We start from the raw sequence: 14,820 nt of genomic DNA on the forward strand, positions 1-14,820 counted from the left end.
TGTGTCTGTCTGTCTGTCCACCCATCTGTCACAGCATCATATCTCTGGAACCACTCAACCTATTGACTTGAAATTTTGCATGAGTTTATACATCATGTGGGCCAACAGAGGCTTAGAGGGGAACAGGTATCCTGTGTGTTATCAGACACCAAGTCTAAAACATTGATGGATCCTATATCTTTCTATTACAGAAGATTTAGGAGAAGTCCGGTTGGCCTGCCTCCCTAAAATCCACTCATGCACACCTTCTCAATAGAAGCCCTGTTACGTCACTTAGGTGACAATGAACGTGTAGAGTGGTTCTCTTCAAGATGCCTGGTCAGCGTGAACAGGAAAAGACCGAATCCTCCAGCATATCAGAGCATGACAAAACAAATGGCCCTCAGTCCCCAGTGGCTTTCACTCCCCCTCTTACGGCAGCGAGAAGATCAGAGTGGAAGCAGAGGGTGCTAAGAATCTCTGGGTACGACCAGGCTGCCATGTACGGAAACTGAACTTGGCCTGTTACAACGTAAGATCACTCATCGGTGAAGACAGGATATTAGAGCTGGAAAAGGAATTAGAAAATGTGAATTGGAATATCATTGGTTTGGCTGAAACAAGAAGAAGAAATGAATCACTTGTAAGTTTATCAAGTGGAAATCTGCTGTACACCAATGGAAACAGTGAAAGGAGTGAAGGTGGAGTTGAGTTTCTGGTCCATAAAGATTTAAAAAACAACATTTTGGAATTCAAAAGTACATCAACAAGGGTGTCAAGACTAATACTCAAGATTTCTAAGAGGTACAAGCTAAAGGTTATAATGATTTATGCACCAACATCGGGCCATGATAATGAAGAGGTTGAAGAAATGTACACCGAAATTGAGTCTTCTAGATGAGCAGAAAACTCACTACACTATTATTATAGGGGACTTCAATGCTAAGGTTGGAAAAAGACAAAACAGTGCAGAAAGGGGAACTATAGGAAATTTTTGAATTGGTGAAAGAAATGAGAGGCGAAAGACTTGTGGAATTTGCAGAATCTCAAGGATTGTCAGTAATGAACACGTATTTCAAGAAAAGGGTGAACAGAAAGTGGACATGGAAAAGTCCAAATGGATTAACAACTAATGAAATCAACTTCATCCTCACTAACAGAAGATATATTGTGAATGATGTTACTGTCCTGAATAAGGTAAATGTTGGAAGTGATCACAGAATGGTAAGATGTACACTTGATATAGATGTAGGAAAGGAAAAAACTGACTTGAGTAAATAATACAAAAGTCTTTGAGATAACAGAAGAGGAGAAAAAGCAGTATGTACTGGAACTTAAGAACAAGTTTGAGCTTCTGTAGACTGCTCAGGACCAAGATATCGACAAGGAATATTACAACTGTGAAAGTGATAAAGCCCAAGAAACCTATAGAGAAAAAGAAATCCAAAGAAGAAAAAATTAGTCAAAAAACACTTGTTATGATGAACATACGGGGAAAAATGAAGAGCAAGATAAACACTGACAAGGAGAAAATTGATTATACTGAGTTATGCAAAGCCATTAGAAAGAGACTCAGAGAGGCCATAAGAAGATTTAACACAAGAAAAGTAGAACAAGCATTAAGGGAAAACAAAGAATTTAAATCAGCAGCCATGAGCAGTAATACAGAAATACAAATGATACTGAAACTGAAGAATAGCGATGGTGTACTTATAAACAGCAGAGAAGGCATAATTCAGATATGCAGAAGGCTACTATAGAGAATTATACAAAGAGCAAGGGAATGATGGATTGCAGTGGGGAAGATGAATTGCAAATTAGCAACACATACGACATACTCGATATTCTTCCTGATGAGGTAGAACATGCATTGAAGAAAATGAAGAATCAGAAAGCCCCGGGGGGAGATGAAGTTACTGTAGAATTGTTAAAATTGGGAGGAAGAGACATAACACAAAAACTGGCAAGGCTCTTCACAAAGTGCATTAGAAAAGGTGTGACGCCTAAGCAGTGGAATAATGCAATTAAAGTTTTGCTGCATAAGAAAGGAGATAAATCAGAAATTGGAAATTATAGACCAATTAGCTTGTTATCCCACATCTACAAGTTGTTCACAAGGGTCATTACTAACAGATTAGAAAGAATACTTGATGAGAATCAACCGAAAGAGCAAGCTGGCTTTAGGACAGGATTCTCAACTATGGATCACCTTCACGTAATATCACAGCTAATGGAGAAAGCAAATGAAAATAAAACACCATTATGCCTGGCATTTGCAGATTATGAAAAGGCATTTAACTCCATACAGCATAAGGCAATGTTTTGGGCACTGCAAAGATAAGGCATAGATACCCCACATATTATGATTTTGAAGAAAATATATGAGAATGTTACCTCCTTTATTAGACTAGACAAAGACAGTAGGAAATTTAAAATCGAGAAAGGAGTTCGAAAAGGAGACACAATATCTCCGAAGCTGTTTACTGCTGCCCTTGAGGAAGCTGTCAGAAGATTAGACTGGTCGCAGAAAGGAGTCAATGTGAATGGAGAGTACCGAAACCATTTACGATTTGCAGATGACATTGTGGTCATAAGCCACGATCCCAAAGAATTAGAGGAAAATCTTAATCAGTTATGCAAAGTTAGTAAGGATTTTGGACTAAAGCTGAATATGGCTAAAACAAAAGTAATGATGAACAAGTATGCCACAGAAAGGGAAATAATGATTGAAGGAGCAGTAATTGAAAAGGTGGAGTCATATACTTATCTGGGACAAGTTATTAGCTGTAATAATGAACCAGTGTATACTCCCCATCATGACTTATGGAAGTGAAACTTGGGCACTCACCAAAAGAATGGAAGAGAAGCTGAGAACTACACAGCAAAGAATGGAACGAATTATATTGGGAGTCAGACTGTTAGATAAGAAGAGAAACTCATGGATTAGGCAGCACACTCAAGTAAAGGACATTCTTATCAAAACTAAAGAACTAAAATGATCTTGGGCAGGACACATAGCTCGAAGACGTGATGACAGATGGACTAAGAAAATAACAGAATGGTACTAAAAGGAGCTAGAAGAAAACCTGGAAGACAAAGGTCAAGATGGATAGATGAAATTCACAAGTTTGTGGGTAGTAAATGGATGGCCAGTGCTCAAAACAGAAGGAACTGGAAAGTTGCTGGAGAGGCCTTCATCCTGCAGTGGATTGAAAATGGCTGATAATGATGATGTGGGCCAACATAACAGCATACCGATCATTGCTGACAAAAATTTGTCTGAGAAATGGGGGGGGAGCAAAATTGTTGTTGACAACCTATAGCTTATTGTACACCGTTGGAAAGAGCTCAATGGGTAGGGTTTAAAATATAATTTTAAAATATTTTTAAAATTAAAAATGATGGCGCTAGACAGGAAAATTTGAGTAAATTGCATGGCCCCTCCCTCCTATTTCCGTCGCTAATGGAGCTAAAAATTTAAAAATCACATTAGTTATGTGTTATTCGATGCTTATCAAGGGAAAACTATTCCAATTGAAATCTATCACATTTACTTTTTGTGTTGAAATTTAAAAACCAATTTTTTATTGCACTTCGATAGCGTGCTTCTTTTTACTAAGTAACTCTCCTTTTGGTAAGAAAAAGTTTGCTAAATAGATAGTTAATAATTCTATAAAGGTCATTTATAAATTTTGTGACGAGGAATATTTTTTAACAATTTTCAAAGCTGGAGTTGTCCCAGCAAGGAGGTACTCAGAGAGTCAGTGTTGAGGTTGTGGTGGTAAGGCGCCTATGCAGAATCTTGCACGGCCCTCACCTGCCAGTCGCTTCTCCAGGAAGAAGTCAGAATTGCTTCTTCCACCCTTGTCATTCACAACAACTGGAAAGCCTCAAATAGACAATGTTTTTGTTAGTTCCTCAGTTTTAGGCCAAGCCAGTGTACTACAAACTTTTCTCAGTTACCACGAAACTCTCTATTTGAGATACTACACTAACGACCGACCATTCGTGACTATAGACCCATCATCCTGAGTGCCCGGCACTCAGTAGTTAACCAATTTATTTATTTTTATATATGCAGTGATGTTTTTTTTTTAAATTTATTGTTAATTGTTACTATTTTAAAAGTTGTAAGAGTTTTGCAAAAAATTAATTTCTGAACTAAAAATTTTTGTAAGATGGTTGCAGACAAAAAAAAAAAAGTCTGAAAAGAGCTTAGTTGCTTTAGGATTCCATTCTTATTGAATCTTTCGCAATAATGAGGACAAGAACATGGTTCTCCTGTTTGATATATCTTATGTTCATACAGGAAGCAGTTATCTTATTGATCAAGAAATAACTGCTGCAGTGTGAGTGATGTACCCACAAGTTTCAGTCTATCAATAGAAAATTAAAGTCCCTAATGATAATAAATTCAGTATCTGTTAGCCCACCTCATTTGTCTATAAATGTTGTCAGCATATACCCATTAAGCACTCAGCTGCCCAACTCAACGCTAGAGCTCACTCCTGTGCATCAGGCAACACAGCTGCAATCTCCACGGCTGGTCCCACAGGAACTAGTTATTGTTGGTGACTATTGTCATGGAGACAGGTAATATATTATGTAAAAAGGATAAGTGGAATAGGACTGGGGCATATCTGCAAGGGGAAAAAGTTGATGAGATTGTAGAGCAGATGTCATCTTTTAAGGGCACAAAAGGTGATATTGTTGTACACATTGACACTAATGACATTAAGTGGAGGAGATCTGTGTTATTACTTAACAAGTACAGTTTAATGTTGAAAAACATTAACCTGTACTTGTTAAGTCACAAGTTAAGGTTAAATTTGAAAGACAAGACAAGAGGAGTATATGATGACAGCCTTGTCAATCAATTTGGCCCTGGAGAGATCGTGCAAGACTCATTGGGTAGATTTTTCTCAGCATGGTCTGTGCTTGTTCACAGGAGAGACTGCCTCTGAGGGATGGAATAGCAAGTTGGCAGGGTCGTTAATGACAGTAATGAGACGCTACTGCAACAGGATCTAGAAAAATTTGGCAGATGAGCCGAGAAGTAGCAACTGAAGTTTAACATTGACAAATGCAAAGTACTGCATGTGGGTTGCAGTGACCCCCAGAGTAACATACGAACTATGGCACTACATTCGTGGTAGTGGAGAATGAAAAAGACCTGGGAGTAATTCTGCAGTAAGTTATGAAGTTTTCTGAGCAGTGTAGACAGGCTGCCATAGCAGCTCATGGGATCTTGTCAATGATATACAGGAACTTTGATAACAGGGATAAGGAGGTGATTATCCCATTGTAAAGGTCGATCGCAGATTTAATTTCAGTCAGTCATGACGAATTTTAAATATATATAAAAAATAGATTAGTCAAAATCTAAATGTTATTATTATCATCATGTGCCCCACTGCATAAGCTTATTACAAATCCGTTGCACCACTTGACTACTCTTGTCTCTGTGCAGCTGCTAGGCTTGTCTAGTGAAAATTGTTGCAGTTACGTTGTGGAGAGCATAGTGTATGTGTTGAATTCTTATTTAGCTTAATTAATACTAATAACTGGGCAGTACTTATATGTTAATTTAATACCTTTGATTTAAAATGAATACTAAGAGAAAGAGTAAAACATATAATTTTCATCAAGAGTGGGAACTAGAATACTTTTTTGTAATGATAAAAGAAAAATATTGTTTGATTTGAAATGCTTCCATGGCTATACCAAAAAAAGGAAATTTAGAAAGGCATTTCAATGCACTCCATAGTAAATACCAACCAGATTTTCCACCTAATAGTGACCTTAGAAAAAATAAATTAAAAGAACTTAAATCCAGTTTATTTGCACAACAAAATTTCTTCATGGCACTTAATTTACAATCTAAAGCAGTAACTGTAACATCATTTAAAGTGAATCTTCTTGCAAAAAAATGCAAACCATTTTCTGATGGTCAATTCATTAAGGACACATTTTTAGAAATAACAGATTCTCTTGTTGAAAGCTTGGCAGACGACATGAAGACAAACTTTTTAAACTTGCTCAATTGAAATTGAGGTTGTACAGTTGTAGACTAGATGTGGGGAAATTTGCATTTAGCCAGCGGGTGGTGGATTAATGGAACAAACTTCCATCTGTTGTTGTGGAAGTTGAAAGCTCAAATAAATTCAAAGAACTGGGCAAACTTTTGAAACAAATAGATGGGTGAAATGGGAATGTTTTTTTTTTTTTGCTGATGCTGTATAAGCTTGCTTTCTTGCATTATATGCCTCTACCAATGATAACAAAGTAATATTAATAGAGTAATATGGATACATGAAATTGATTTTATAATTTAAATTGTATAAATTATTTCTCGGTAAGCTCACATATGATTCACCTTGTGTTTTAGTTGTCGTTCATGGCTTTAATTTACATCAAAAGTATAATGTCAACAAATGATGCTCCAGGCGAAATATGAAAACAAATTTCAGTTTAAGTTGACAAAAATCATTTAATAATGAAGATAAATTATTAAAAACATACGTGAAAAAGTATCTCTGTTCAACTGCACATCTCCACATATGATGGCAGGCTGCATGAGTTGGGCACTTAAATCCCACTAGATGTTTTTTCTATTTAAAAAAGAAAAAAAAATTCACATATTTGTTAAAAAATTTTTTTAATATCTAAATTTTAATAATTATAGTCATTAAAATAGCATTATTTTTTAAATGTAAAGATGAATTTCTTATTTATACCACTAGAAGCAAAGATTAATACACAATGGACAATGTACTACTTCCAGTTATGCCTGGTATTTGTTACTATATGAAGAGTTTGTGAGTTGCAGCTCTACCATGGAAACCCAAGGCTGTAAAAGAGATTATATTTACATGCAATAAATTACTGATTAAACACCACACAAGCAAACATTGTTAACCTCTTTTGAACTCTAAAATGTTATGCACACATATGATCAGATCAATGGTAAAAATGCACTGAGCGATAAAAATGAACGGTAAAAATGCGATAAAAATGCACTGGTTTTGGCGGCAACAAGGCCGCCAAAACCAAAATAATCTAATTAAAAATATTAATTAGATTACTGATTCATCCAGTTTCTTCATTTTTGGAAAGCGAACATAGATATTATGATAAAAGAATAAGAACTGTTTATATTTAATAACGTGAAAGAATTTTCACTAAATTTTTTTTAGGTAAGTCAAGCTCAAAGTCAAAGAGAAGGATTTTTAAACAATTCGTACATTTTATCTTGTAATTTTACGTATGTCTTACATTTACAAATTTTGATAATAAAAATCTGATCTGTAAATGTAAGATGTAAATTCTTAAGAAATACAAAATCAGTAATAGCATAGTAATTGACCCCAATTCACAAAGGAGGATCAAAAGCTGACACAAGCAATTATAGACCTGTGAGTTTAACTTCTGTTCCAGGAAAATTAATGGAGGCACTAGTTAAAGAAGCACTGCAGGATCATTTAGACAAGACTTCAGTTATAGCTCGGACACAGCATGGTTTTGTTAAGGGGAAGTCTTGCCTGACCAATTTGATTGGATACTATGATGCAGTCACAAAGGAACTGGATGCAGGGAATAACTTTGATATTATATACTTGGATCTTAGAAAGGCTTTTGATACTGTTGCACATGGAAGACTGCTGCACAAATTGGAGCAGTGTAACATTGGAGGCAAATTGCTGCTGTGGGTAAAGGGGTGGCTGAGGGGGAGAAGACAGAGAGTGATAATCAATGGACACTGCTCGTCGTGGACTAATGTTATTAGTGGAGTCCCTCAGGGCTCAGTGTTGGGTCCATTATTGTTTTCTGTATTCATAAATGATATTGATGATGGTATATCAAGCTTAATGTCGAAGTTTGCAGACGATACAAAGGTAGGCAGGGTTGTCAAGGACACTACTGACACTATGCTGCTGCAACAGGATCTGGAAAGGTTGAGCAGATGGGCTGAGAGGTGGCAAATGAAGTTTAACATTGACAAATGTAAAGTACTACACATGGGAAACAGCAACCCCAGAGCAACGTATCAACTCTGTGGTATTACACTGACAGTGGTAGAGAATGAAAGGGACCTGGGGATGGTTGTGCAGGCAGATATGAAGTTCTCTGAGCAGTGCAGACGGGCTGCAAGAGTAGCTCATGGTGTATTGTCAATGATATATAGGAATTTTTCTAGCAGGGATAAGGAGGTGATTATTCCCTTGTATAAGGCAATGGTCAGGCCACACCTAGAGTACTGTATACAGGCCTGGAGGCCTCATTTCAAGAAGGATGTAGAGCTGCTGGAACGAGTACAGAGAAGGGCAACAAGATTAGTGAATGGAACAAAGGGGTGCCCTTACGAAGAAAGGCTTAAGATTTGCAAATTACAGTGTCTGGAGACTAGGCACCAGCGAGGTGATCTGATATAGGTGTATAAAGCATTGAATGGTTTGAGCATGCTCAATGCTGATGGGATTCTTCCTCTCGCTCAGAATAATCACATGAGAGGGCATAAATTCAAATTGAGGAAAGACAGATGTAGGATAGACGTGCAGAAATTTGCCTTTAGCCAGCGAGTGGTTGGTTGGTGGAACAGACTTCCATCCCTTGTCGTGGAAGTTGATAGCCTAAATAAGTTTAAGGCTCAGCTGGACAGGTATTTTGAACGAACAGAGGGATGAAGTGGGAGTGGTTTTTTTTTTTTTTTTTTTTGGCTGATGCTGCATAAGCTTGCTTTCTTGCATCAAATGCCTCTACTAATGCTAATGCTAATTGCCAATGAAATCAGCCATCTCCCACTCTGAGTCATGTGGCCTTGACAATCAAAGACTAAATATAATAATGTTGCCCACTCACTACAGCTTCCGGTTTCTGTGTAGCTCCTAATGTCACCTCCCACCTCGAGTCACATGGTCCTGCCAATCATAGATGCAAAGAGGCGGCCATGTTGCCCTGCTCTTTGCAGCTGCTGGTTTCAGTGCATCTCCTTCAACATCGCTTCATAATGTCACCTCCCACCCCCGAGTCACATGGTCCTGCCAATCACAGACACTCACTCCCTGATGACACAAGGAGCAAGTCTTGTTCCTGCCAATCACTTCCCATCATGAATACCATATTTCCAGTTTAGGCGGCGGCCATGTTGCCCCACTAAATGCATTTAGACCCAGATCAACTTCACTACAGAAGAAAGTCTAAGATGGGCTCAGTCCAGTCCAGTTGGAACTGTGATTGGACGGCAAAAGATCAGTAGAACTCAGCTTTCTGGTATGTAACCTACTTACGCAGTTATAAGATCACTCACTATTCAACCGTCGCTTAGTTCGATGCTGCCACAGAGAAATAAGATACAGAGTGGACACTTGCTCAATTACTCCCAGCGCCCTGAGTTTGAGAATACCAAACTAACATGGTGATCTTTGGCCATCAAAATCCATAGAGTAATGAGCATGCCCAATGCCAATAAAGTTGCTACATATGGTTGCTACCGTCTTTCGAGTTCTTGTGTTCGTTGAATGTATAAATTGTTTTATGTAGCTTTTTTTTTTACTATTATTTTAATTATTTGTGTAATTTTTTCTATTATTATAATTATCTTTTGTCATCATGCATAGAAATAAGTGCTTCTGTGTGCAATAAATATGGAGTGCGATTGTATCAATTTCCGAAAGAACATTTAAGGTAATTTATCATAATTGATAGAACCAGGAAATGTTTAACGAAATGTTGGGGGGGAAAAAAAAAATACCGAATAGCTAATTAGCAACTGCATAGCTAATTAATAACGTGGTTATTACTGTCTTTCGAGTTTTGGCATTCGTTGAACGTAATAATTTTGTTTTATTAGCTTTCTTTTAACTATAATTATAATTATCCGGTGACACCATGCACAGAAATAAGTGTTTCTGTGTGTGCTAAATCTGTACCGATTTCCGAAATGTTAAAAATATATATATACCGAATAGCTAATTAATAATTAATTCATAACTTTTTACATAAATAGTGTATTGATATTAATCAAAGTAATAGTTTAGGAATAATTAAATTATTCCATAAATATAAAAAACTTCATGAAACATGTCATAGCATCTTTACCGTTTCTGAAATCAAGTCAAGTCATAGCCAAAGTCTCACTGACAAAGTGAAAGAGTTATAACTGCCTGGGTACTGTGAGGGCATTGATATTTATGATGAAAATGTATTGGCATATGTCTCAGGTAACTTAGCCAGATATATTTTAAAGAGCAATAATTCTGAAACATATAAAGATTAGGCCCAAAAGACCTTGATATGGACAAATTGTTATTGTATTAAAGAAGTTAATTTGAGAAGGAGAGTATGGATTAAAATGGCCATCAAAGGAATTATTGAATATAATGAGAAGTGTATCAAATATTTTGCTTTTCTGAAGTCTATTTGGAATTTTACAAGGAAAAAGTTCTACAAAAACTGTGCAAAACAAGTTTTATTGACTTAGAGTGGTTTGGGAACCAGGAGTATTTTGCACATGTGCAAAAAGTGCTTATTCAGTCTATCTTGTAACTGGGAAATGTTAAGCATGTGCTGTGAAAGATAGAAATTGCGTTATGATTTTTCTGGGGAAAATTGTCTTATGATTTTTCTTTTTTTAGAGATCACTTGTATCAAAGCAATATTAACTGATCAATACTGGATTAACTGGCCATTCTGAACTAAATATACCTTAATAATAAATAATATATAGCTCCATAATTCGGTTTGAATTCTATCGTCTGACGAATTCTACACCGCTGAAGTATTTGCCAAACATCTGTCAAGAATTGAGACTATTGATATGCCTTCGGTTTCATTTCCTGATCGAGATCTGTTGATCGATGAGGATGACCAAAACTCAGCATTGAAGAATATGAAAAATGACAACATGAAAGACTCAGATGACATACCAACCATATTTTGGAAAAAGTCTGTCACCACTCTTAATCCTATCATGCTTCATATTTGCAACTTATATCTGAGACTGGACATTTACCCAAAGCATTTCAATCAGGTTAACATACTTCTGGTATTCAAAAAAGGTGACAAGTGTGCTACATAAAATTTCAGACCATGCCCCAGCGAAAAAAGCCTTTCTAAACTATTTGACACAGTAGTACATAAACAACTCTTCAATTTTTTCAAGCCTTACATACATCAAAATCAACATGGCTTTGGTCGTGGAAAGTCAGCAATCACTAATTTAATACTCATCTGACAATGTACAACCAAAACTCTCTACAGCCATCTTAAATTAGACACTGCTGACATCATTAAGCAATTTTATAAAGTACCTAGTGAACTCATTGAAAAAAAACTAAACATTTTTGGTATCGGCAACACATTTCTCTTGTGGCTAAGGAACTATATAATGCAATGTTCCCACAGTGTCATCGTCAACCAAGTGAAGTCTGAACCTTTTATCACACTCAGTGCATGTGTATGTATGTAGCACTGCTCTTTGGCCGAGGAGCTATATAATGCAAAGTTACCTCAGTATCATTATAAATCAAGCAAAGTCTGAACTGTTTATCCAACTCAATGTATATTACCACTCTACCCGGACGGAGGACCCTTTTACCATAACTGACCAACCTCTATCTCGCAGTCAACAAGATAAGAAACAGGAAAACCCCCGGACTTGACCTGATAGAACTGGAAATTGTGAAAAAAAAGTAGCAGAATATGCCCCAAATCTCCTTCTAAATCTCTATAACCACTGCCTACAATGAAGGTGGTTCCCATCAGACTGGCGGATGGCAGGCATTTGCCTAATTCGGAATAATCCTTCTAAACCTCAAGAACTTCCTGACTCGTATAGGCCCAACGGTCTACTCTTGGTGCTGAGTAAGGTGTTTGAACACATACTCCATCAAAGAACAGACAACCACTAGTGCTGCACAGATGCCTTCTCCAAATCAATATGGCTTCAAGCCAGGAAGATCAACTGTCAACGCATTGGAAAATCTCATCAACACAGCCAACAACTGTGACAAGAAATACCTCCCAGTTATCTGTTGACTTTGCTGGGGTGTTCAATACCCTTTGGTGGCCAAGCATCCTCGGCTGACTGCAACAAGCATAACTTCCTAACAACCTCTATAACTGCATAAAAAACTACCTAACAAACAGAAGCGTAGTAGTCCAGACACCTTATTGCTAAGTGAAGAGGAAAATCTACCAAGGCCTTAATGCCAAATGAAGAGGAAAATCTATTCAGTTCTTGGCCACTGCTCTGGACCTGTGTCTTGGATGAGTTCTTAAGTATGGACCTTGGGGGAGGTCCGTACTCAGGCCTATACAGATGATCCGTCACTAATACTGGCTGCTGACTCAATGGCTCAAAAACCTATGCAAATTGCACCCTCACGGACTGAGTAGGACCACCACCACCACCACCTCACAACATCACCCACAAAATCTCAATCCATTTTACTACAATGGCTCCCAGGTACCAACAAGACCACCACAGATCAAGATCCATGGCATTACAGTCAAACTTGTCACTGAACTAAAGCACCTAGGAATAATAATAGATAAGAAGCTATCCTTCCTCCCACATCTGAACTATATACAAAGAAAGATCAGGACCTATGTGGCAGTGGTGGCCAGGGTGACCCGCCGAGACTGCGGGGTTGAAAAATGCACACGGGCTCTCTTTTATAAAGCTGTATTCATTCCTGCAATCGCTTACACCTCTGGGGCGTAGTTTCACAAGGCCTCCACCGTAGTCAATAACAGAAAATTGGAGCCCACTCACAGGCCAATTCTTCTTAACATGACCCGGGCGCATAACACAGCATGCACTGTAAGTACTGGCAGGGGTGCTACCCCTTCATCTGGAGGTCATGCGTGTTGGTATGCTCTACCATACCAACACGCATGACCTATATCGACCATAGAACAACACCAATACAGTGAGAAAAGAAGACTTCTGACCTACCTACAACAAATTTGACAAGAAAGGTGGACAACCTCCACCAAAGGAGAAATAACTCGAAAATTTATACCGGACATTAACAGAGTATTTCCCAAGTCCCCGACTTGGTTTTCACCAGGACTACAAATTACCTATATTCTAACTGGACACAGCACCATCCATATTTCATTTTTTTCCCCATTTATTTGTACACATACAATTATTACATATACATATAATATTTACAAAAAGATATATATACAATTTTATATACATTAACATTCTCGTTAATGTATATAATACAGTCAGTCCTCGTATAGCATGATAGTTGTGTTCCTAGAAACCCTCGTGCAATATAAACAACAGGACCTATGGGAAAAATAGGGTTAGGTGCCGGCCACCCAAGATTGAACACACAAACCAAAACCAAAACATTACCAAACACAATAAATAATCATAATAAAATACTTATGTATTTTATTACGACTATTACGTAATAAAATATTGCTAATGCTTTTGCTTATATCGTAAGCAAACTTGTTTTTTTGTTTGATTTTCTATCCAAACAGATGACAGCTGTTCCATCTCTTCCAATTCTTTGTATCTTAATCTAATGGATTTTAATTACACTTTGAGTTGTTCTTGCTATGAAAGTTGTTTTTATTTTTTTCTGCATTCTTTCTAATTCTCGGCATTGCTTCATTTAGGTCTGTAGCACATGCAATATCACATGGTCTTTCATTTCGCTCAAAGCTTTTCACAATTTCATATTTTTTCTTAATTGACAGAGACGGACTGGCCATAAGTCTTACCGGGGAAACCCCGGTGGGCCGGAGACAGATGTGATTTTGGCCATAAATGCTAGTATGAGCCCACTATAAATTTTCCCGGGTAAGAATTTTTGACCCAGTCGGCCTCTGTTTATCGATATTGCTTCTCTTTTTCTCTCTGAATCTGCAGTGTCTTCACCAGGACACTTCTTTTTCACACCTTTTAAGTATTTTACTCATTTTTAGGGAACAAAGCACAATTACAAAATGAGGAGGCACGCTTGATACTCATAAACAAAGCTGGGCGCGTGTAGCAACTGAATAAACAACACCGTAAAGGCAGAGATACACTATTAACACTTCAAATTTTACTAAAGCACATTTCTAGGGGTTACTACCATAAAACAATAAAAACAATTTTCATTTGCTTTTCTGCTAGTGGAATCTGTTATAAACTGGTAGTAAACTCAACCTAATTGCATTTGCGATTATACCGATAGCTGGAATTGTGTTGGTTTTAACGTTATTATGGTGAAATGTGTTTCCCCTTCACTGATATAAAACACAAATACATTTTCAGAATCTTCTCTTCATTCCTATCGCGTTGCGTTCAGTTGGGGTGATTCCGCGTTCGACTGCCATTTCTTGTAAACACAAAGGCGAATCGTGCATAAGCGAATTCGTGTAGTGTAAACACGTGTTATACGAGGACTGACTGTATTATATTATACCTCCTGGTGCACTTCGTATGTGTATCCCAGAGTCAAGGGTGGCTCCTAGGCAAAAGCCCATCTCCACCTAGTTCATCTGTTTTGGTGTAGAACCTCAACAAATCTAGCCTAAAAACATGTGCAAGGTATTTTACTACCGCCAATATAAGACAGCTGTTGCCCGGTGCCCTTTTCTAGGCCCGGGTTTACGTTATGTATTTGTGCCAAATGCACAAGTCCCGCACCCACCAGATGTAGTGCAATACCAGTGGGTGTCAACAAATGAATTACTAGTGGAGAACTTCCACAAATTATCCTCACTTACACCCACTAATTATTATATTAAACAGATATATACAATACTTTTTTTTTTTAAATATGCTCAGTCTCTGAATTACTGAGAACCAAGACAACCAATATATAATAT

The 14,820-nt window shown here is 37.4% G+C and overlaps 1 protein-coding gene across 2 annotated transcripts in view; it reads right to left on the bottom strand.

Moving 5' to 3' along the window:
• Positions 1-14,820, bottom strand: part of Frmd5 (FERM domain containing) — a 433,883-nt gene that overhangs the window by 81,004 nt on the left and 338,059 nt on the right. For both annotated transcript variants that reach the window (XM_090368524.1, XM_090368523.1), the window contains one exon: positions 6,502-6,590. In XM_090368524.1, coding sequence (XP_090224650.1) covers positions 6,502-6,590 — 89 coding nt within the window. The remainder of the gene's footprint in view (positions 1-6,501; positions 6,591-14,820) is intronic.

The sequence above is a fragment of the Mastigoproctus giganteus genome, chromosome 2 (assembly GCF_048544385.1).
Source record: "Mastigoproctus giganteus isolate SK-2022 chromosome 2, ASM4854438v1, whole genome shotgun sequence".
NCBI classification, from domain to species: domain Eukaryota; kingdom Metazoa; phylum Arthropoda; class Arachnida; order Uropygi; family Thelyphonidae; genus Mastigoproctus; species Mastigoproctus giganteus.